Source organism: Mytilus trossulus, chromosome 8 (genome assembly GCF_036588685.1).
Source record: "Mytilus trossulus isolate FHL-02 chromosome 8, PNRI_Mtr1.1.1.hap1, whole genome shotgun sequence".
In the NCBI taxonomy this organism is placed as follows: domain Eukaryota; kingdom Metazoa; phylum Mollusca; class Bivalvia; order Mytilida; family Mytilidae; genus Mytilus; species Mytilus trossulus.
In genome coordinates, this window is record NC_086380.1 from 6,482,818 (window position 1) to 6,508,366 (window position 25,549).

Here is a 25,549-nt window from a genome sequence, read left to right on the forward strand (position 1 = left end):
ACTTGGTCAGCACCCTAATGTGCCTCAAAACGACAAACTCAAAAGTTGTTTATAAACTAAAAAACTCTGTGTAGTGATAGTTGACATTTTTATATTATAACCGAGTGACTGAGCTTAACCATTCGTATTGATTTTGGAAAGTAGAGGAACATAGAATAAATGTGCAAAAAATTATGGACCTATTGAATGTGTTCAAAGTATTAAATTTTCAAAGAACTTATTGTGTTAAAAGGTTTTTTTTTACCACGTTGAATCGCATCAGGAAAGGAATATCGGGGTTTGCTAACATACAATAGAAGAAAACGTTACCATAAACGCATATGGAGCATGTGGAGGAACAATTGCGAATAGTGATCCACCTCATAAGGAATACTCGTGCCATGATTGATTGTCTAAAAGAAGACATTTGCATGTATTGTCCACAGGGTCTTATGTTAGACAAACTCCAGCGTGAGGCTGGTTGGATCGGCTTCAAAGTAACAACATTTGGTCAGCAGCTCATAGGAAACATTCATACCATGTTTGGTTTCATTCCATTAAGTGGTTCTCTAAAAGAAGACTTTTGAATGTATTTCCCATATGATCCTATGTTTTTCGAAATACTAAGAATTGTCTTATCCAAGACATAAATAGATGACCTTACCCGTATTTGGCTCAACTTCTTGGAATTTTGGGTACTTAATGCTTTCAATTTTGTACTTGATTGGCTTTATAAATATTTTGTCCTGAGCGTCATTGATGAGTCTTATGAAGACGAAACTCGAAAGGTCAAAGATTTTGCTGAAAATTTGCAAACAAAATTTGATGTTTGGTCATTAACAGAAAATCGTAAAGATAATGCATTTATCTCATTTATTAAAACTATGGATTTTAAAATTTACTGTTTACAAATTTTTGATTTTTTTAAAAAAACTAAGGCTTTTCTACCTCAGGCATAGATTACCTTAGCTGTATTTGACAAAACTTTTAGGAATTTTGGTCCTCAATGCTCTTCAACTTCGTACTTTATTTGGCCTTTTTAACGTTTTTGGATTCGAGCGTCACTGATAAGTTTTGTAGACCCAAACGCGCGCCTGGTATCTATGATGAGTTCATTTTCAATATGGGACATTATTCCTAATGCGCCTTGAAATGAGGAACTCATTATTAGATAGTTTTAAATATATGGAGTCGAAACAGAGATTCGGTGATTTTAAGACAAATTAAGATGATTTTCGCTGATTTTGTGTGCTTTCTATGCAAATAATCATCTATTTTGAAAGAACTCAATCAGTAAAATTTAAGATAATAAAAGAAATAAATGCATTATTTTTAAAACTTCTATTATAGTTCAACGAGCCCATTAAACCTGAATCTAAGACAAACAAGTGGGACAATCGGGAAGACACTATAATGTATATGTAGTGTACAAGATGTAAGTTTGTACAAATAATAATTTGTGTGGGTTTTTGTACAAGTTATAAGTTTTTTATTTATAACTTTTTACACCAGGTGATAAAAATTAATCTTCTAAAAAATACATTACTTTAATTTCTTAAATTCAAATTTATATACTTCAACATAACAATAATATAAGTCTTATTCTCATTGTCATCAAACTTGAAATGATGATACCCGAATGGGTTAAATTCTAAATTGAACTTTCTCCTTATATTAAAATCATATCCATAAAAAACTTGTTTTTGTATCATGGCTCAGTGCAAGACTGTATCAAGTAGTTCTGGAAATAAGATAGAAATATGCGAAACAAAAGACTGTGTGCTTGCATCCTCCATTTGTGTTAAGTAGTCAACACTTCGGTGTTGACATGAATATCAATAATGTGGTCATTTTTATACATTTCCTGTTTACAAAACTTAGAATTTTTCGAAAAACTAAGGATTTTTTTTCCCAGGCATAGATTACCTCAGCCGTATTTGGCACAACTTTTGGGAATTTTGGATCCTCAATGCTCTTCAACTTTGTACTTGTTTGGTTTTATAAATATTTTGATTTGAGCGTCACTGAGGAGTCTTATGTAGACGAAACGCGCGTCTGGCGTACTAAATTATAATCCTGGGGTGGTGTTCTCGAAGCTATCTTAGGACTAGGACGTGTCCTAAGTCTATCTTATGACAAGTCTTTGTCATAAGTCGTGTTCTTGAAGCTCTCTTAACTTATGGTATATCTCATTTTTCGTCCTAACTTTAGGACACCCAACAAGGTGTCTTAAGATCATCCTATCTTCATCCTAGCATAATAAAGTTTGGATTTTGCTTTTTGCTCATTAATTTACATGAAAATGAACATGAAATGAAACGCACCATCGGTTATTAACTCGTATATAAAGAAATTGTGCATGATTTCAAACTTTGAACTTCGTGTTTCACGATACGATTACACTACAAATTTAATTCTCATTTCAAAACAAATTGTTTTCTAGTTTAAATTACAATCCTTTTTGATATAATTACATTGGTAATTATGCCTTTCATTCTATACATATTATTATAAAATTCGTAAACAATTTTATTAAATAATTTCGTCATTAATAAATGTTTTACAAAACATTACTTTAACGATTTAAAATTTCGACTTAGGATAAGTTTAGGACATCCTAACATAAGATTCGTCTGAGATAGCTTCGAGACACAACATAAGAGTGTCCTAAGTCGATCCTAAGTCCATCCTAAAATTGGTCTTATCTATGACTGAGGACGAATCTTAGGATACTTTCGAGAACACCACCCCTGGTACCTTTGATAACTATTAAGCAGTTCACAAAACACTGAACACTTGTTCAAAAATTAAGTCTGTACAACAGTACAACTTATACACAACATATACATATCTCTATAGAAAAAAAGAACGATAGGAAAACAAAAATTACCATAGCATAATAACACAATGACAGGATGTACAAGTACCGAGTCACGTCAATTGAATATCTCCAAAAATGGACAAAACAGTAAACAGTATATAATTTACAAAAACAAATAAAAGAATACTATATGTGGGTTTAAACATATTATTCAGAAGATAAATAGCGTCAGTACCTAGAATCTATAAGTCTTTTACATATCGGCCAGTAGGGAGTGCATAATAAGTACCCATTGGAATATCGATTATCTGTTGAAATGGCAATCCTCCAAACTCAACAAATATATTGTTGATAAACAAAAGTATAGCATTTCGATAATATCATCTTCAGTATATTTTCTGGGAGTATCGGTATGGCTCTTCACAAAATAAAAATTATTATAACCCAAAACAAGCAATGTGTATCAACGATTCCCATTTTATAGAAAAAGCTCTCTTTAATGTGATAACGAAGTAGATATTTCAATAGTAGTATAAAGCGTAGAAAAATTAAAAGTCCATTTTTTCTGCAAATTTGCAGAAATTTTGATCTTAGATTTAGCAACTACAGATATTTGGAATATTTAATATATCTTACCACAATGTTTTAGAATGTTATTTTTACTGTAGGACGATTGGTAGTCAGTACTTTAAAAAGATGTTAACACCAGCAATCCAGATTTAGTATGGAGGGATCCATGCATTGTTTGCAAGGATCTTTTATTGTAAAGAAAGATAATTACTCACTAGGCGGGTCATGGTTTTTAAAACAATCCTCTTTCTGATCTGCCGTCAACACGAAGGTGACCATTTTATATATACTCCTGTCACTGTCTTGAACGTTATGCAATGACGAAATATGCAATATTTCAGTTTGGTAGAAATTAGTTTTGCAATCTTTAAAATGAATAACTTGAAACTATCGTTTGATATTAGAGTATTGCCTGTCGATTTATCGATTCAAGAAACACAAAAGATACCTTAGTGGTGTTACAATTAATCAGGCATGATCCGAACTTATCTATATTATGAAAATATAATATCATACATAATAAACTAAACAGCAATTTACCGATGTTTAAATCTCATTACTAGTAAACTGTTACCAAAATGATTACGATTTGCATGAACTTCAAAAGGACCGAGACTGGATGTGTCGACATAATATGGGCATACTGCTATGGAGACATCACACTCCGTGCGAATCAACGTTCAGTCAAACTTCTAAATGAGAAATATGACATTTAATTTACACCTTAGATTACTCTTTCTCATCCCTCTGTTTTTGTAAGAAGCATACAAGATCAAAGATATGAAGCACACCTTCTAGTTTCGATAGTATCCTTAATATCACGTTCACTGAGCTTGAGTAAATGAAATATTGGTGACAGGATATCATCAAATAAACTGAACGTGGAATTCGATAAAAAAAAGGTTTTTTTTGTTTTTTTGAGAAATTTTTAAATGAAGTCTGTTCCTAAACTTCAGTCAGTAGGAGTTAAAAAAATAGAACCAATTGAAATATCGACATTATCAATCCACCAAAACTCAGCAAATACGTACAGTAATCGATCAAACGGTCAAGCATTTTGAAATTCTCGTATCATTTTCGTTGTATTTGTTTTTGGATTCGTGTGCGTTTTAACCAAATGTTAAAGACTGAGGCGGGTGTTACCAACACTCATTTGAGACACCCATATTCTATAACGGCTAACTATGGGACACTTTTTTTTGCCGTGAATATTTTTCACTGACTAGAGATGTGCAGGAAAAGCAACAAGGATGTTTAAAATAAACGATTTTACAGGTCCGAAACACAATACACAAAGCATGATTTGTGTTACTAGTATACGATTGATTGAATATTTAGTTATAATTGAGTTTTATTATTTTAATTTCAACTTATTTCAACATATGCTGGTGGATTGGTATTCCATAAGGGTATCAACATACAGACATGCAAATAAGAATTATATGTACATTTTTTAATTTGCTGATAGAAAAGTTAGAAAAAAGGAATGGATTGCAATATCAATAAAAGACCTGGTTCTTGTCCGGGTTCGGCTATACCTTTTAAGCTTTAATGGTTATATCGGTCTTTAGAAATTCGTATAAAGTTGTTATATTTAAAATAAATTGACCTTGTGTTACAGACGTGAATTTTTGAAAAACGATTCGGATACAGTAAAATTGGTCCGGTTAATAAATTAAGATAAACACGAGTTTATACTTTGTAAGGCCCTGGTATTATACATTAATAAAACGACGCACATTAAACAATATATTGCAATAGAACTGTTAGTTTGATTTGACTTGATGGTCAGATTGGTAATGTAACTAAATGAAATTAAATGCGTGTTTTGCGCTATGTCTGCATTCAATCTACGACAATCCTTGCATACACGTTTATTCCGTCTTAGTTAAACAAGTATTTTAACATCTCCTTTCAAACATTGAAAATATGTTTAACTTGGTTTCTTATGTTACTAGTATGAATGCAATTCACTTGACAGAAAACATCTAGAATCTCCATTTAAAACCAAAACATAGTGCTGGTATTGCACGGTTATGCATGGGTTTCTGTTCTTCTGTCAGCTACTCGTGCATATATATTGAACGTTGTATGTCATATTATAATTGTGGGTTAATAATTTCGAAGATTCGTAACATGCTAAACCCAATCATATTTTCCTAAGTCAGGGGCCTGTATATCAGTTGGTGTACTTTGTTCATGACTGTCATATTAGTTGTTCGTGAATTGTTTATTTAAAAAAAATGATATCTATGATGAGTTTATTTACTACCACTGGGTCGATGCCACTGCTGGTGGAGATTTATTTCCCCGATGGTATCACCAGCCCAGTAGTCAGTACGTTTGTGCTTTTGTGCTGATATGAATTATCATTGATATGGTTATATTTATAAATTTACTGTTTACAAAATTTTGGAATTTTTTGAGATACTAAGGCTTTTCTATCTCAGGCATAGCTGTATTTGGCAAAACTTTTAGGACTTTTGGTTCTCAATGCTCTTCAACTTCGTACTCTATTAAGCCTTTTTAATTTTTTGGGATTAGAACGTCACTGATGAGTCTTTTGCAGACGAAACGCGTATCTGGCGTATATACTAAATTTAGTCCTGGTATCTATGATGATTTTATTTACTACCACTGGGTCGATGCCACTGCTGGTGGAGATTGATTTCCCCGAGGGTATCACAAGCCCAGTAGTCAGCACTTGTTGTGCTGACATGAATTGTCATTGATATGGTTATATTTATAAGTTTACTGTTCACAAAATTTTGAATTTTTGAAATACTAAGGCTTTTCTACTTCAGGCATAGATTTCCGTAGCTGTAATTGGCAAAACAAATTGGAATTTTGGTCCTCAATGCTCTTTAACTTCGTTCTTTATTTGGCCTTGTTAACTTTTTTGGATTCGAGTGTCACTGACGAGTCTTTTGTAGACGAAACGCGCGTCTGCCGTATATACAAAAGTTAGTTCTGATATCTATGCTGAGTTTATTTACTACCACTTGGTCAATGCTACTGCTGGTGGAGTTTTATTTCCCCGAGGGTATCACAAGCCCAGGAGTCTTCAATTTTGTGCTGACATGAATTATCATTGATATGCATATGGTTATATTTATAAATTTAATGTTCACAAAATTTTGAATTTTTGAAATACTAAGGCTTTTCTACCTCATGCATAAATTACCGTAGTGTATTTGGCAAAACGTTTTGGAATTTTGGTCCTCAATGCTCTTAAACTTCGTACTTTATTTGGCCTTTTTAACATTTTTGGATTCGAGCGTTACTGATGAGTCTTTTGTAGACGAAACGAGCATATGGCGTATATACAAAAGTTAGTCCTAATATCTTTAATGAGTTTATATATTACCACTGGATCGATGCTACTGCTGGTAGATATTTATTTCCCCGAGGGTATCACTGTCCAAGTAGTCTGCACTTTTGTGCTGACATGAATTATCATTGATATGGTTATATTTATAAATTTACTGTTCACAAAATTTTTGAACTTTTGAAATACTCAGGCTTTTCTACCTCAGGTATAGATTACCGTAGCTTTATCTGGTAACGCGAAACGCGCGTCTAGCGTATTTATAAAAGTTAGTCCTGATATCTATGATGAGTTTATTTCATATCTGACTACACAGGCAAACTTCTATCACATCAGTTTCACCTCAAACGAGCTTATACGTGAAATTCACGTGAAATCAGTTCATGTAAGTTTCATGTGAAACTCATATGAATTTCATATAAAAATCACATGAGTTTTCTTTCATGTGAAATTCACGTGAATTTGTAAAATAACATTTAAACTTTGAAATCTGATTAAAACAAGAGTGCACACACTGAAATGTCTCGCGTCTTTACTAATCATTGATTTTATGTTGATAGTCCTAAGTATAAAGCTTTATCAAAAACAGTCACATAAACTTTACATTAACCAAGATAACTAAACAAAGACCAATGCACCATGAAAATGAGGTCAAGGTCAGATGAACCATGCAAGGCAGACTTGTACAGCTAACAATGCTTCCATACAACAAATATAGTTGACTTATTACTTATAGTTTAAGAAAAATAGACCAAAACACAAAAACTTAACACTGAGCAATGAACCGTGGAAGTGAGGTCGAGGTCAAATAAAACCTGCGCGACTGATATATAGATCATAAAATATTTCCATACACCAAATAAAGTTGACCTATGGCATATAGTATTATATAAAAAGATCAAAACTAGAAAAACTTAACTTTGACCACTCATCCATTAAAAAGAGGTCAAGGTCAGATGATATCTACCCGCTAGACATGTACACCTTACAAACATTCCATACAACAAAAATAGTAGATCTGTTGCATGAAGTATGAGAAAAACAGACCAAAACACAAAAAGCGTAACTATAACCACTGAGCCATGAAAATGAGGTCAAGGTCAGGAGACACCTGCCAGTTGGACTTGTACACCTTACAGTCCTTCCATACACCGAATATACTGGCCATATTGCTTCTAGTATCTGAGATATGGACTTAACCACCAAAACATAACCTTGTTCACTGATCCATGAAATGAAGTCAAGGTCAAATGAAAACTGCCTGACGGGCATGAGGACCTTGCAAGGTACGCACATACCAAATATAATTATCCTATTACTTATAATCAGAGAGAATTCAACATTACAAAAAATCTGTTTTTTTTCAAGTGGTCACTGAACCATGAAAATGAGGTCAAGGATATTTGACATGTAACTGATGGAAACTTCGTAACATGAGGCATCTATATTCAAAGTATGAAGCATCCAGATCTTCCACCTTCTAAAATATATTTAGCTTTTAAAAAGGTTGGCTAACACCGCCGCCGCCGCCGCCAGATCACTATCCCTATGTCGAGCTTTCTGCAACATAAGTTGCAGGCTCGACAATCATGAAAATAACCATTTTTTTTGTCGTAAAAGTTCATGTGAAATTCATCTGAAAAGTTTCAAGTGGGTTTCATGTATAAGCTCGTTTAGGGTGAATTTCACGTTAAATTTTTCACGTGAATTTCATGTGAGATTCATGTGAGTATCATGTGAGTATCATGTGAGCAAAATTTACCTGTTTATACGGTATGGGATTTTCGTTGTTTAATGGTAACCTGTAATAGCTGACATTTTCGTCATTTGAACTCTGGTGTCTAGTTGTCTCATTGGCAATCATATCATATATCCTTATTCTGTACTAAAAAGATACCATTTGGGTTTGATTGAAAATAATTTACTTTTTGACCATTGATTTTTCAGAAACTAAACTTAATTCTCTTTTTCACAACTGACTAACTTCCAGGTGTGTGATATATGATTAAAAAAGGATTAAACTTATACAGAGGTGGAATGCTATCAGGAATCATAAGTCTTATTAAAACTGATAACATTGTCACCAAAAAAAAAAAGAAGAAAAGACAATCTACTGTTAAAACATTATATAGAAAACTAAAATTGAACAACAAAAATTGAAAACCCATGTAATACCCGGGGTCAAGCTAGGATGATTATGGGAAGTTATCGGCGAGTTTAATTTGGGTAAGTAAGCGATAAAAGGCATTCCTCTGCAAGAGACGAACTATTTTATGACAAAAGATAGTATTTCGGTGGTTTTGGTTATTTGTAATTTTGCTAGTATCACGTTCAAATTTATAAAGTAATACTTATAGATAATGAATTAAATAATTTCCTTAGGTTTACTTCCTTACTATATAATGATCTTGAGACACAAAAAGATCGCCGATTTCCGTTTTGTATTAACTATGTAAGTCGTGTTACTGTAGTAACACTATAAGCAGTATAGTCCCATCCGAGTTTTGGTATAAATACGGTTGGCCTCCTATGATATAAAACTTAGAATGAAAATGGGGAATGATTCAGAGGCAAAAAAAAAACAGACTAAAGAGCTGAAAATAGTAGAAAGCCACCAATGGGTCTTCAACACAGCGGGAAAATCCCGCACCCGGAGGCGTGCTTCCGCTGGTCCTTAACGACAATATGTACCAGTACATTGATAAATGAACGTCATACTAAGCTTCGAAATATATAAATTAACTGTAATTATAAATCACATAAGACTTAACAAAGACCAAAGGCTCACTACGTTATCTAGTATATTATAAGAGCATAAACCTGAAGTTCGGTGTGTCACTCAACTCTATATTTAAAAATGTTAGTATGTTGATAAGAAGTCAGTTCCATTTTAATCTTTGAAGAAACCACAATAATTTAATTTTGATTCAGCATATAAAGAGTAGCAAATAAAATGATAGAAGTTTGCATAACTTTACTCATTAAATCACCTCTTCATTTAGCATTCAAGTCTCTGTTTGATAATCTATAAAAGCATCATAAATATCAATTGTACATTTATATATGGAACGCCACGACTGCCTTATGTTAATAATCAGCATTATACGCAGTGTTCACAGCATTATATGAAGTGATCACAGCATTATATGTAGTGCTCACAACATTATATGAAGTGATCACAGCATTATATGCAGTGCTCACAGCATTATATGCAGTGTTCACAACATTATATGAAGTGCTCACAACATTATATTAAGTGCTCACAACATTATATTAAGTGCTCACAACATTATATTAAGTGTTCACAACATTATACGTTTTTTGTTGTATGATGAGATTGATGTATGATGAGATTTATGAATGATGAGATCATTCGGTAAACTTCGTTTTTTTGCGGAAATTACCGAATCCATAATTGGTAAATTACGGTAAATTAATGCCCAGCAAACAAATTTAAACAGTTATTATTATATATGTGATCATTAAGGCAGTATACAATATTTAAAACGGATTGAAATAAGTAAATTAAGAAGTATGATCAATTTAACCCAAGTTTATTCCACACCAGGGCATTTAAAACTTATTTTGAGGATTAGTTTCACCATATTCACAACTTAATATGTATATACATTTACTAGAACACATCCGTGATATCGCGGGTCTGTGACTGAATTAAAGAATATAACTATGCGTAAGCCTTATTTTAGTATTGGTATTGTCATCTGATAAAGTCATGCCGATTATAAGATGAAGTTTTCTCTGCTTTTAACATCTTTCTGTCGACCTGGAACTTGTCAATTTAATATTGGTATTATTGATTTTGTTTGGAAAACAAAAGTCTCTGGAAAGGAGTATTTTTTAATGAACAGTTTTGTCCTTTATGAGTTATGAATAAATTTTGATTCGCTGTTTTACGTCTAACAAATTGAAAACTGTACATGCTGTACCTATACGCCTTATTTTAAGTCCAGATTTTTATTCTTCGTATTGTCATCTTAGAAAGTCATACTGATTAAAGTACTACAATCGGGAACAATGTGACAATGGTTGAATTAAGTAGTTTCAACCCTGTGATTACGACCCGTGTATATAGCAAAATCTTAAATACAGCGTTTCGTGGTACTCCTGTCAGATGCGGAACGTACAGATAATGTAAAAGTTAACAGGTGAACATATTATTGGTATCGATTCGACCTGGAACTTCTTAATTATTGGCAATATTAATTATGTGGAAAACAAAAGGGTCTGGAGTGATGTTATTTTCAATCAACAGCATGGTACTATATTAGTTATATATACTCTCAGATCAGTACTTATAGTGTCTTTTTATTGTTGGGATATACAAGTACCCGCCCACATGCACGTTCACTCTATTTTCTTGTTAGATCATATGCATTTATATTTGTACCCATCTAATGAGTTAATATAAAAAAGAAGATGTGGTATGATTGCCAATGAGACAACTATCCACAAAATACCAAAATGACACAAACATTAACAACTACAGGTCACCGTACGGCCTTCAACAATGAGCAAAGCCCATACCGCATAGTCAGCTATAAAAGGCCCCGATACGACCATGTAAAACAATTCAAACGAGAAAACTAACAAGCCTTTCACAACTGATTTTCATAGTTCGTTCTTATGTTGTTCTGTTACGCCACTGTCCCAGGTTAGAGGGAGGATACCAACATCCCGCTAACATGTTAAAACCCACCACATTTTGCATATATGTGGCCGTCCCAAGTCAGGAGGCGCCTTTATTTCAGTGGTTGTCGTTTGTTAATTAATGTGTTATATACATGTTAGTTTTTCGATCGTTTGTTTGTACATAAATTAGGAATATTTTTCGTTTATCATTTCGGTGCCTTCTATAGCTGACTATCCGGTATGGGCTTTCCTCATTGTTGAAGGTCGTACTGTGGCCGTTTAGCTGTTTAAAATTTCTGTGATGTCATTTTGTCTCTTGTGGAAAGTTGTTTCATTGGCAAGCATACCACTTTTATATATATATGTGTACCGTGCAAACTGACGAACAAACGTAGTAAACGTTTTATTCATCCCCACAAACTCAATTTTCATAAGAGATGATAACTTTAAATAAAAATGTTAAACAGGGTCTTGAAAGGGTAAATTTTTCTATGAAAGTTGAAATTTCTATATAAGACTGCTGATCATATTTAGAAGACAGTCTTAGTACTTGCCGTGCTAAAAAGCTTGTAAAAAAATGGAATAATTGATGTAAAGTTATGTTTAACACCTACAGTGAAATGCTTTAAACTGCATTTTCCATATCTGTTAGATACTTATTCATGTAAAAATGCCAAATTCTGAAAATCGAAGCCAAAAATGACTCTATCATGACATATATAAGCTAGCGTAATATGGCACCTATGTGTTATAGAAAGCTGACTGTTTTATTTAAAAGGTAATTAAGCTTTTTAAAACTGAGTACGGACTATAAAGTGGCACCTTGCTAAATTTCTTCAGTAGGAAATGAACTCGAGAATATATCATACAAATTTTCCTTCGATATTTCATTAAATAAACTTTTTATTATTTAACTTACATTTTGCCATTCGTATTTCTTACGACGAACAGAACTTCTTCAATCATTCACATCTCAGTTTCATCTTTTCCTTACTTATTTCAATCAGTTTTAAATATTGTATGCTACCTTATGATAACATGATTTTAATAACTTTTTAAATTTGTTTGCTGGGCATTACCGTTATTTACCAATTATGGATTCGGTAATCTCCGCTAAAAAACGAAGTTTACCGAATGATCTCATCATTCATAAATCTCATCATACATCAATCTCATCATACAACAAAAAACGTATAATGTTGTGAGCACTTAATATAATGTTGTGAGCACTTAATATAATGTTGTGAGCACTTAATATAATGTTGTGAGCACTTAAAATAACGTTGTGTGCACTTCATATAATGTTGTGAACACTGCATATAATGCTGTGAGCACTGCATATAATGCTGTGATCACTTCATATAATGTTGTGAGCACTACATATAATGCTGTGATCACTTCATATAATGCTGTGAACACTGCGTATAAGGCTGATTATTAACACAAGGCAGTCGTGGCGTTCCATATTTATACGTATCATTTGATTTTTATAATGTACTAAGTGCCCAATAATGAGTTGACAATAGATTGAAACGAGTGTAACAGCTGGCTCTTTTATTATCGTGTAATATAGAATATCGATCGGAGCGAAAAGTAGAAAATTTAGCTTTTTTGCAATTTATGGAATTATGTATACGATATGTTGTCGTTTACCTTAAACTATCTGGTGAACTTTTCCCGACTTATACATCATGACATCCTTCTCATTAAACAAGGTTCTTTTTTACAGGTCGGGTATACAATTAGAAGACATTATAAATACAAAAATGACGTAACAAACTTTATAAGCGAAGCGATAAAAATAATCAGCTATTTGTACAAAAGAAAAACGAAGTAATGTATGAGTATCAATAAAAAAAGAAAAATATTTGACAATATATAAAAATTTATAAATATATCTCAAGGATTTACAATTTCTTTTTATAAGTGGTTTACTCCTAAAAATCTGACAATTTGCTTCTATATAATCATGATAATTGTAAATAAAAATTATTATAAAGTAAGTATTAAGCTCTCTTTTTTAACTCTTTGTCGAAACAGCTTTGGTATTGATATTACTAGGAGTACATGTTAATGAACTATCCTTTAATTCTTTCCATATTTTTCTGATTTCATTCTCGTTATATCGATGTCCAGATATTCTACTTCTAAACACGCACCCGGAAGCTGTTGGTTTATCATAAGTAAAACCATAGTCGTTGCTTATTTTAATATTTGCCTTTGTTCTACATATTCCAGTGATAAAAATGTCCTCCAACCAAAAATATTGCGTATCTAAACTCGCATTGTATAACTTTTCAACTGAATCACCTGAAATCACGTATGATGTTCCACTACAATATGGTGGGTACACAGTTCCGTTGAATAATTCTTTCGGTGTGTACCATTTAGAACTCTTCTCCTGAATTGGTCTTGCTCCTGTTATTTGCATCCCTATCACAGTATCTTTTAAACGTTTGTGTTTTAAAACGTTTGATAAATATTCTAAATTAACAAACATATCGTCATCAGCTTTAAGCACATATTTAGCAGACGGGCAATGTGTATATGACCATTTCAACATGGCGACGGATTTATAGGATAAATTTCTATAAGAATCTACAAAATCCTCTTGAATAATGTCATGATAAAAGTTGCTTTCATTAAGTATTTCCTGTTGGACTTTTGAATCTGATGTCTTTCCAAGCATAAATACTAATGCTATTTCTTTGTTCGTCTTTGCAACAGATCCCCAAGTTTCCCGAATTGTCATTCGTTGTCTAAAATTTGCCGGAGCAACACAAGCTATCACGGCTAGAAACACAGACTTATTGTTTGTCAGACATGTATCTTTTTCTAAAATGATATATCCAAAGTCATGAGGATTTACGTGTGGCGGCGGTGTAGTTAGTACAAGTGTGTTATATATCTTTTTTAAGTAAACTAATCCGGTAATATTGCTCATAGATACATTATTTACGAATAAATCGCCACCTGTCATATTAACTGTATACGGGATATTTATATTCCAGAAAAATAAAAAGAAACAACACGACAAAAGTAGAACTATAAATAACTTCCGGAAGTTCGTCCAGCAACTCTGCTTATGGGAATGTGGTATGTCTTGGTCCATCAGGATAAATTTGACTCATCTGGAAAAGAAAGAAAGTCAGCAGCATTAATGCATGAATAGAATAAGAATAAGAATAAAATTGTTTATTATAGTGTCACATATTGATTGAAACAAGACATTCACACAATATACATATACATACATACAACAATCAATATCCAGCCAAAAAATGACTTATGAGACACTTGATTCTTAAAACCAAAATATATACAAAAATATACTATTTAAACTTGTAAGTAATCACATAAAAGTTTTATCTAAATGGAACAAGTAGCTTAAAATATAAATAATTCTTAGTTTAAAAAAAAAAAAAAAAAAAAAAAAAAGATATGTATTAACTATGAAATATGAAATACTATAAAATTGGGTAAAAATCTTATAAATAAATGCATTAAAAATTGATTAATGAAAAATATTACTGTAAAAATAGTTTTCTACGTAAATAAAATTTATGTAAACATTTGCAAAAATAATACTGGATATTGGTACAATTCATAATTTCAATAAATTTTCTGTTTGTATTAAAATCTTGAAAGTTTTCAATAAGTTTTGAGCATTCATTAAACAAATTGTATCGAAGATCGTCATATAATGAGCATTCCATTAGAAAATGTTTTTCTGTTTCTATGCTGTTGGTTTCGCAAAGCACACATATTCGGTCTTCAATGGGTGTAGGCGGCCTGGAGTATCTTCCCGTCTCACACGCAAGTGGAAGTGAACCGGAGCGAAACAGAGCCATTGTACGTCGCTCAGTTTTGGAAATGTTCAAACGGACGTATTGTTCGGTTTTCACACTTTGTTTGTATTGCCTATAAGTTCGTAATTTGTTTCCGTTCTGTGAGTTATGTCGATCATTAAAGACTTCCTCGTTCCATTCCGTGTTATCTAATACAGTTATTTTTTCGCTAATTGTACGCATTACAGTTTTTGTAGATACAGATAAATCGTACACAAGATCTCTCACATTTAGCAAATCAACAGTTTTGTGCACTTGGAAAGCCCAACCCTTTCTATACCTTGAAGTCCATTTAAGTATTTTAGTACAGTTTCTATGTTGATCAGAGCGTAAAAGTCTACACAAAAGCCTACAGAAGTTAATTCGCTGTTTTGTAAAGCACGACGTCCAGCCCATATCGCCGCGTGATGCTAAATTAGACGTTCGTTTTCCTACGGACAAAAAGAATTTACAGGCCCGGTTCTGAATTGTCGATATGGCACTAAGCGCTTTAGTTCCCCAAATACCACTACCATAGAGAAGAACAGGCTCTACCATTGATGTATACAGTTTAGTGTAAACTTTATATGTCATTCCACCTAACATAGACGCCTTTGTCATTAAAGCTCCAAGGGCACGACTAGCCGCTTTTGATAACTCCGTTACATGTTTTTTAAAAGTCAAGTACTCGTCCATCCAGACACCTAAGTATTTGTAGGATTCACAGTAATCAATATTATTGCCTGAACAATTGAAAATCCGATCTGACCTTGCAATTGATTGATTTCGGAAATGTACGATTTTGGTTTTGTTAATGTTAATTGAAAGTTTCCATGTAGCACACCAGTCCGATACGACATCTAGCATTCGTTGTAAACTATTTTCGTCGGGTGCGATTAAGGCGATATCGTCCGCATATAATAAAATACTCAAATGAAAATCATCAACCTTCACTCCACAGTTTAACGCATTAATGCGGTCCGCTAAGTCATTTATGTAAAGAGAAAACAATGTCGGTGAAAGGATACATCCCTGTTTTACTCCGGCTTCAACGTTGAACCACTGAGTAAGGTCATTATTAACACGAACGGTACAATTAACATCATCATACAGTGACTGAATTGCGAATAAAAACTTTCCCCTTACTCCTGCACGTTGCAGTTTATACCATAAAAAGCTATGCTCAACCGTATCAAATGCTTTTTTCATGTCAACGAAACATGTAAACGTGGATTTTCTTGATATTTTACGATCATTTATGATTGAGTATAGCGAATGTATATGCTCCTCACAGCTTCTGCCTCGTCGAAATCCATTTTGTTCGTCACATAAAATTTTGTTATCTTCAAGCCATTTACTTAAACGATAATTTAAAATGTTACAATAAATTTTACAAGGCACCGAAATCAAAGTTATTCCCCTGTAGTTGAGTGGGTTTCTATTGTCATCGGATCCGTGTTTAAAAATCGGGTTTATAATACCACTTTTCCACTGAATTGGAACTTTGCCGAGATTGAAACAGCCCATAATAATTTGGTGTAATAAGTCAATAGCTGTGTCATTCTTTAATACTTCAGCCGGGATGTCGTCAATTCCTGTAGCTTTCCGTGATTTGGCACGTATGACTGCATCGAGAACCTCAGTTCTGGAAATAGATGCATTAAGCGTAGTTACATCAATTTCAATATTAAAGTTCGCAGAATCAAGTTCAGTTTCGACACCGGTTTTTCGCTTAAATAATGAATGAAAATCGGTCTTCCACTTATTCATAACATCGTTTCTGTTTGTATTAACTGAACCGTTCTCATCAACAATTGCCATTGGAATACAAGGTTTACGCTCGTTGGCAATACCCAATTTACCAATAGATTTCCAGAAATCACGCTGATTGGTTTCACACAGTTTATTTTCAAGTATATGGCGTTCATTGGCTTGATATTTTCTTTTAAATTTTCGGTTTAGACGGTCAAAAGTTTTTCTTTCGGAACAGTATTCTTTTTTATATTTTTGCTTTAAAGATGTTGGTCCAGTGTAACGTAACCACTTCTTTTCAGTTTCACAAACTTTACTCCATTGACCAGCTAGACTATCATTCCAATAAGGTTTAAAACGTGACTTCTTTCGTTTATTTCCACTTGAACTATTATAAATAGGTAACTTGTTGTCCATTTCACATTTAATTAAAGATTGGAATTCGTCGTAGGCATTTTGAACATCACTTGATACTTCAATATAATTTTCTATTTTCTGAATAGCTTCCAGTACTTTATGAAATATATCCTCATTTAGTAAGAAATCATTTGGCACAGATGAAACATTATGCTTATGACTAGCATTATTCTCACTTTTATTCATATCCATATTCCTTTTTAAATTAATAGATAAATTCACATCACAATATAATACTGAGTGATCCGGAATACTATCAGGAATGTATGAAATATTATTAATTATATCTGACATTGGAACTATTTTGAAGTCTTCAATATTTTCCATATCTTCGTAAGGAACACATATATAATCTACTACAGATTTTCCAGTTGTAGAAATACAGGTAAATTGGTTATCATTAAATCGCCCATTTAACATGCCGAAATTAACGTCACTTAAAAAATTAATGAACACATCTCCATGATGATTTTCTGTATGATCAATATAATTCCTTGGTTTAACAAGATCAACACCTTCAATATAATCGGAATTTGATCCTACACGAGAGTTAAAATCTCCACAAATAAATATTTTCCCTTTGTGTTGATAAGAATATATCTGATGTAATAGATTTCGAAAAAATACGTCCGAGCCCACAGGTCTACATGAATCTGCTGGTGGCAAATAACATATTGCAACACAAAAGCATAGTTTTTCTAGTTTAGCTGAGAACTCCAACCATAATACTCCCTCTTCCTCCTCATCTAAAACATGTATATCAAACATATCCGCTATATTGTTTTTCACAAAGGCACCTACTCCTGCTGAGCCGCGAGTGGCACGTTTATGCAATGTTTTCCTATTATTTCCATAAAATCTAAAACCATGAACGTGTAGGCGTTCATTTCCACGTAAAAATGTTTCACAAATTCCAATAATATCACAGTTAATATAGTTTAAAACTTTTTCCCGGAAAATTGAATTTTCGTTCGATTTAGTAGACCATCCCCTGCAGTTCCATACCCCAAGCCGCACTGCATCCTATGTGCGCTTGGCTAAGAGTCGACTTCCTGCAAATTTATAGTCTTTGTCTTTTCCCATTTCTTTCAAAACGGTCCTCATCGCATTTTGGAAGTTCCTCGTTTCCAACGGCATATCATTTTCTATATACACTTTCTCAAATTGTCTACTGCTTTTAAGTTTCGATTTATTTTTCATGACTTCCTTTTTGTTTTCAATGTTGCTCGTTTCGACTACCACTATACCAGGGTAAGCCCCCCTACTTTCTTTTCTCTGTACACTTTTTATATCAACATTGGCTAAACCCAGTCCATCTCGCAACATACCTTTAACTTTATGTTTTGTCAATTCATCTTCGGTTAGCTCTCGCTCGTCAAACGACAAATTCTTGATTATGAATCGGTTTCTGGTATTACTTTGGCGTGAACTGTTAGTGTCTTTATCTGATACCTTTTTTTCTAGACTGTTTATTTGACTTTTCATAACATCAAGTTCATTCTTTACCTCAGTTTTTACTTCATCTATCTTTTCCTTCAACTTGTTGTCTATCATTGTTGAAATTCTTTCGGACACTTTTACTGATATTTTTTCCTCCATGTTAGTTTCGAGGTCATCAATTCTTTTTTCTAAGCTTTTACTCATAGATGTAAAATTAGCCGACAATTGAAGAATTAAAGATTCAAGTCTATTGTGGGAATTTTCGCTATCAATCGCCGAGGGTGCACTCGAGTAGTTCAAATCACATCTACTTTTCTTGTTTATATTGTCTGATTCGATGTAATGTTCAGCCATCTGATCTGATTGACGTTTTCTTTCGCTAGGTGAAGCAATGTTATAATTAAAAGTACTTACAGGCACATGTCCATTACTCGTCATCAAGTTGTTGACATACTGACCGGCGCCATTTGTACACAAACGATAATTAGAAAATTCATCCATCGTGTAATATATCCAGTTATTTTGCAAATTAAAATTCCCAGTGGATTGTCTTAAGATATAATAAAAGAAGATGTGGCATGATTGCCAAGGAGACAACTCTCTACAAGAGACCAACATAACACCGAGGTCACCGTACGGCTTTCAACAATAAGCAAAGCCCATACCGCATAGTTAGCTATAAAAGACCCCGAAATGACAATGTCAAACAATTTAAACGGGAAAACTAACGGCCTTATAGCATGTTTTGTTTATAATAAGATCGGGTAAAAAAAGGTAGCTAAATCGGAAACGAAACTATGGCGTCGAAGAGGGAACAAAACGTGGTAAAAAATAATTGATAACTGACGATAAGACTTACAACGGTCTAAACACATACACGCAGAAGAGGAACACGAACCCTTCACAAAAACGGGGATATTCTCAGCTATTCTGCTTCATGTTAGAAGAAACACAAAACATCGTTGAAATATGAAGATCATACAAATTTCACATAAAAACCAACAAACGTACACTAACGTCACCATGTGACGACAGTCACGAATATTAGAGGGTTTAATAAAGAGGATTTACATATTGAATAATGGGTCAAATGAACAAATAAATCAACCAAAAAAACTGAAGAATATAATGGAGGGATACATTATACATGAAGGAAGGTCTTACTTTAATTGATAAATCATCATTCGATTTGGTTGATTCTTTCCCAGAAAAGAACGTCGGACATTATTCCTAACGGTTAATTCATAGTTGTTCGAGGATAACATGAATTATTACGAGTCGGCAGAAAAAGAACTTACTGAAAGTTCCCGGATATTCGGAAAAATGTTTCCCTTTTAAAATATAAAAAAATAGATTTGTTATCCTTTGATCAAAAGAGCTGCTACATTCAGGATACACAAAATTGTCTTTTAAGGATTATTTTATGCAAAAAGTTCAAAGATTAGAGAAATTATGTAATAAAAACTGTATCGCGTACATTGTCCTCATTGTCCATTCTTTTAATTTCCATGCTAACATTCTAATATCAATGTCTGAGGGAACGGCAGGTATAGAAGTCTGAAACAGGTATTGATCATATAATGATAAAGTGTAAGTCAAGTAAATGTACATCATAGTACTGAGTGACGGGAATTAGAAAAGAGAATCTTTTCGGGTCTTAAAAGATTTAAAAAACTTATTTTAAAGTGTTATCTTGTATAGCAACACAATATTTCGTCTAGAAATCAACCTTGTGATATTCTACGTGATGAATTAGTACCTTGACTTGCACTTTATCAGGAGGTATAGTTTCTTAAAAGATCTTGAAACGTTCAATTCCTATGTTTGACTGTTGGGTGCATGACTCTCCTTTCAGCTAGTTTGTCTGTATCCAGTGCCGGGTTCAGAAATTTAATAAGGAGGGCCCAAATGATTGCCTAAGAGGGATCCGCTCTAGTCATGCTTGAAAGATCCCCTATAGAACCAACCATTTTTTTCTACAAAAGGGGGCCCAGTCACACTATATACACCCTAAATCCAACTTTTGTATAAAGGTGGCAATTATTGGTGATGGAAAGCTGGAACAACATATATAGCTTCGACTGGAGGTCTAACTTACAGCCAAGCTACTAATCAATGTAAAGGAACACCTTCGATCAGACCACGTGACCAGACGTCCATCGAGGTCCCTTAAAACATTTGTGATGGTTTTTCATGTCATAAATTAACAGTAGGTTGTTGTACAAAAATACTTAGATTCTATACTTTGAATAATCATAATCATAGAAGTTTAAAAGCCATATAGATTATCCTTAGCTTTGATCAAGTCGAGAATTATGTTGAAATAAAACAAAAAATAAGTATAAATAAAAAATAACTTAACCGAAGTGTTATTTTTATGATGAGTGGAGATGTATAATATGTCATTGAGACAGCAAACCAGCACACAATTTCACAAATAACCAAGTAAAGTGTACAGCCTAAGAGCTTAAATAGTCTTTTTTTATAGAGTCATTCCAAATCAATAGACAACTTTCGAGTTCGATGCATTTCCGTCAAAAACTCTGGTTGTAGTGAACGCCATTCCAATGTTGAGCGAGTGGTTGGAAAGCTATAATTCTAAATTGTACGAATTATTCGGCAAATTGAATTCTCAAAATTGCCAATCAGCATTGCTGTCATTAGGGAATTGTCATTATATACATACAGAACAACCATCATTTCTAGTTTATCCTGCACAATGACGATCGCTAAGACGCTTGATGAACGTAAATAGTGCAGGGATACAGGCGAATCTGGTAAATTATGACGTCATAAAGGCGCGTATAATTGACAAGTTTTTTCCCGGTGACGGACGAAATCGAAAGTCGTCTATTGCATGTATTGTACTACATTTTTATTCGACGAAAATTCCTTTTCATAATTGACAATTAAAATATCATCCACTGGTCACCATTAATTAAACAAATCATCAAAATATTGGTCTTACCAGTATACTCTACAATAAGCATGATAAGGTATTCCTGTGAAATCACAGCCATTTATAAACCAAATGACAGTACCACATAGGATGAAGAAGGTACCACTCTGGTTGAGTGTGGTCAACGCGGTCAAGATACAAATAGGTCGCTAGTACGCGACTCAGTGGGATTTTTCTCTCTCCACGAACATTATTTTTTCCCTTACAACATTCTCTATCAAATATATTTATCAGCCATAAAGTACAGTACCATACTGAAATAATCTTTCGTCTATTCAGCCGTGTATATTATAAATGTATCTGCCAATGTCCGTAAAAATAATTTGACAAAAGATTTCACATCCTGGTTTGAATATCAGCATTTCTAAACAGGTAACGGAATCATTTTCAAAAATAACCTTACCTTTGTGATAAATAATATTTCACTTGGACAACATGTCAATGTCAACAGTGGAATCAATAATTCTGTAGTTTATTGTGGAATAATCAATATGTGTCCCGAGTCGTGATCAGTCGTGTGCATGGGATTAAAATGTTATTTGAAACGGAAAGCGGATAAATATGCATCTGGTACAATACACAATAAATGCTAATAATATTTTCGGCATTATTAAAGAGGAAACTTGGAACGGGTTATATTCATTTAAAAATGATCCCTTCGATACTATATTCTTCTGTCCAAGTTTGGTAAAACTGCAGAATAGTTTATGAATCTTTTAAATATTTTAAAAACTTTAACTGCAGACGGTATGTAATGTTAACTGGAAGAAAAGTCCATTTATAAGAAAAATACGGATAAACAGACATTTCAACAAAATGTTGTTCTAAATACTAGCTTTCGATCATTAATAAGATTCTATCCACGTTTGGTACCAATCTATGATTAGTTAAGAAAGATATTAAAATTTTAAAAACTTCAATTTCAGAGTGAATGCTATGTTTCCTGGGAGAAAAGTCCATTTATAAGTATAATATGGAAAAACAAGAATTTTCTTAATATTTACAAAATTTACTTCTTGATACTATCTTATGATTTTAAACAACATGAACAAGCTTCTGTCCAAGTTTGGTAGAAAATCAAGGATAGCTGCTTATTAAAGAAGTTATTAAAATTTCAAAAACTTTCACCACAGAGGGAATATTTGTCGTCGCGAATGTAGGATCGCTATATGTCTCGCTTTTTCGACAAAAGTCGAAGGCTCGACAAAAAGTAAAAGCATAAGTGACGGGGAAATAAAGATGATTTCGCTTTCACAAAGTTAAAACAAAAATAAAAGGAACTTATAGAACTTAAACGAACAAACAAAGAGATCAAACGCTAAAATGTGTCACCTGCTAAATTACTGATCAGAGATTGAATTTGGGGTCAAGTCTTCCAGATCAAAAGGGTACTATAGGTGTCACATAAGTTTAACATTTAATCAATGACATGTGAACATTAAATCATGACCATGTTAATCATGTTAATCCGATCAAAAAGAACATCTTCACGTGAAAATTGTTCAATACACCAAATAAAGTAAACATGAGGTCAAGGTCAGGTAACACCTTACAATCTGTCCATACAATAACTATAGTAGTAGTTGTTCGAGTAGTTGTCCAATATTCACAATTATTGGAAAAAAACACTTGATAAAAAACTAAAAGTTTTGTTGGCAGTCGCATATTATGTCAAGGAAAAAATGGCATATACCAAACAGAAACTTCATAAGTATTGAAACTTTCTTAACGTAAAGCCTCTTACAAGAGTTCATGCTCTTATCCCTATGCTCGACAGATTAAAAAAAACCTATTAAAACCAACTGTTATTGGACATGGTTTTGCCTTGTATGTTTGATATTCGTTACTAGAAAATATTGATTTATGCATTGGTGTGCGAAAACGAGGGTATATATGCCGTATGCATGTTGATTTTTTTCAACCTTTGAAAGGGAAAGCAATTATAGAAATGTAGCCTGAAAATGGTAACTTAAGAACGTACGTCTTGGTTTATTTGTCAACAATTTTCCTATACAAATGAATAATTTTAGTATTAAGGAGCCGGTCATTTAACTTCAATTAGGGGGGGGGGGGGTGAAAATGGTCGAAAAACTAAAAAAACTGCATAATTGTTCTTAATTTGTGCGTGAAGATAAAAATCAACCCCCTGGCCCTTTTTATGTAGTTAAATGTTTGCTCCCTAATTGTTTATACCCTTTTATTTAAATTTTGCTTATATTGGCCCATTCCTCAATGTAATGTCAAGCATCTATAGAAAAGAAGGAATTTCAAAGACAACCCTCAAAATAATAGTGCTATGTTTACAGTAAATCAGACTGAGACAAACACGTAGTAAATTGACATGGATAAACGAAACAAATGTTAATCTATGTTGATCATTCAAATTCACGATAAAACTTGAGCAATTCTGATTTTGCATTATTGATGTTTACTGATAAAAGCGTCCAGATTGGATTAAAAGGTCAATTGGAAAAATTAACCGGAAATTACCTATTTGTTTGTTTGTTTGATTGTGGGGAGTGACTTTTAGTGAAGTTTCCCCTCAGAACACCAAACACCAAAGTTGCGTATAAAATACATACATACCTCGTGTTTAATTTTAAACTTTATAAGTCCTTTATATGTATCACGTTACTTTAGTTCCGATTCTACAATTTTAGTTCAGACTATCATTTCCTATCTCATCTCCGCCATTCAAATTTGGTTTGTTGTCGTGGTGTAAAAGTTGTACATGTATAAAGGGATACCATTGTTTTATTCAGTTGTAAAGTACAAAACAATTTATTTCAAATATGGCCGAGGGGCAATATAAATACAACTATACAATGTATAAAACTTGGTTATTGTTAAACATTGACTTTTCTGTTGAAGGATGATATACATGTGTATTCTTGTACTTAGCTTTAAATATAGTGAAATAGGAATTTAATATTTTTAGAATTGACTCACTAGTTTGCATATTGAATGATAAAACACTCCACACACACATCCTTCCTTTTAGACACCAATACATTTACATTTATAAATACACTTTTATCTTTGTACGTACCTTCAGATATCAACACTATATTATCGACATTTTTAAGTCTCCTATTTCGTTAGTAGAGTAGTTTTATCAGTCCTTTATTTGTACTGACTAGAGATATAAACGTCACGACACACAATCATCTCACAGATTTCGAGAGCCTCTTACAAACGTCGAACGGACATTAAATTTCTAAGATCAGTTGATTTAAATCTAATATTATCAATAATTGCCTAGTATCTCAATTACAGTTTTGTAGAATTTTCAAATAATCGCTATTTTACAACATATGTGACAATTTCCGTATTTTCTTCCAACAAAAAATGACTTTGCTAATAATAACACATGTACATTACGCGTACTTAAAAAAAATTAAACACGGTGCGGAAGTTGTTACAAGTGTTTTGATAAATGATTGTAAATAAGATGAAGAGTAAATGAATATGCATGAAAAACTTAAAGTTTTGAAGTTGTAAATCAAATCTTTTAAAAGTTGATAAGATAAACATATATTAGAGGCGGATTTAGAGGGTCTTTCAGGGACCCTGCCCCTCTCTTTTGTAGTAAAAATTTGGACCCCCACTTATGATAATTTCTGGATCCGCCACTGTTTATTGTTTTGTTTTTTTTATATATATGTTCCGGACCATATGAGTATTTCGACCATACGAGTATGGTCATGACCATATGGGTATATACTCATATGGTCCGACCATACGCGTATGGTCTGACCGTACGCGTATGGTCGGGGTAATTAACACTCTGTTACAGTTTACTTTTA

General features: G+C 33.1%; 1 protein-coding gene across 6 annotated transcripts; it reads right to left on the bottom strand.

The window, feature by feature from the left end:
• Window positions 1-13,115: 13,115 nt before the first annotated feature.
• LOC134728194 (beta-1,3-galactosyltransferase 1-like) lies at window positions 13,116-25,150 on the bottom strand. Of its 6 annotated transcripts, none has more exons than XM_063592694.1 (2): window positions 24,793-25,150; window positions 13,116-14,479 (listed from the first exon to the last, which is right to left on the bottom strand). In XM_063592694.1, the coding sequence occupies exon 2, from the start codon at window positions 14,458-14,460 to the stop codon at window positions 13,369-13,371; it is 1,092 nt and encodes a 363-aa protein (XP_063448764.1). In that variant the 5' UTR covers window positions 14,461-14,479; window positions 24,793-25,150; the 3' UTR covers window positions 13,116-13,368. The 6 variants fall into 6 exon arrangements, with proteins under 6 accessions (XP_063448764.1, XP_063448765.1, XP_063448769.1 ...); XM_063592695.1 differs by having other exon boundaries at window positions 24,693-25,150; XM_063592699.1 differs by lacking the exon at window positions 24,793-25,150 and adding an exon at window positions 24,326-24,540.
• Between the last annotated feature and the right edge of the window lie 399 nt (window positions 25,151-25,549).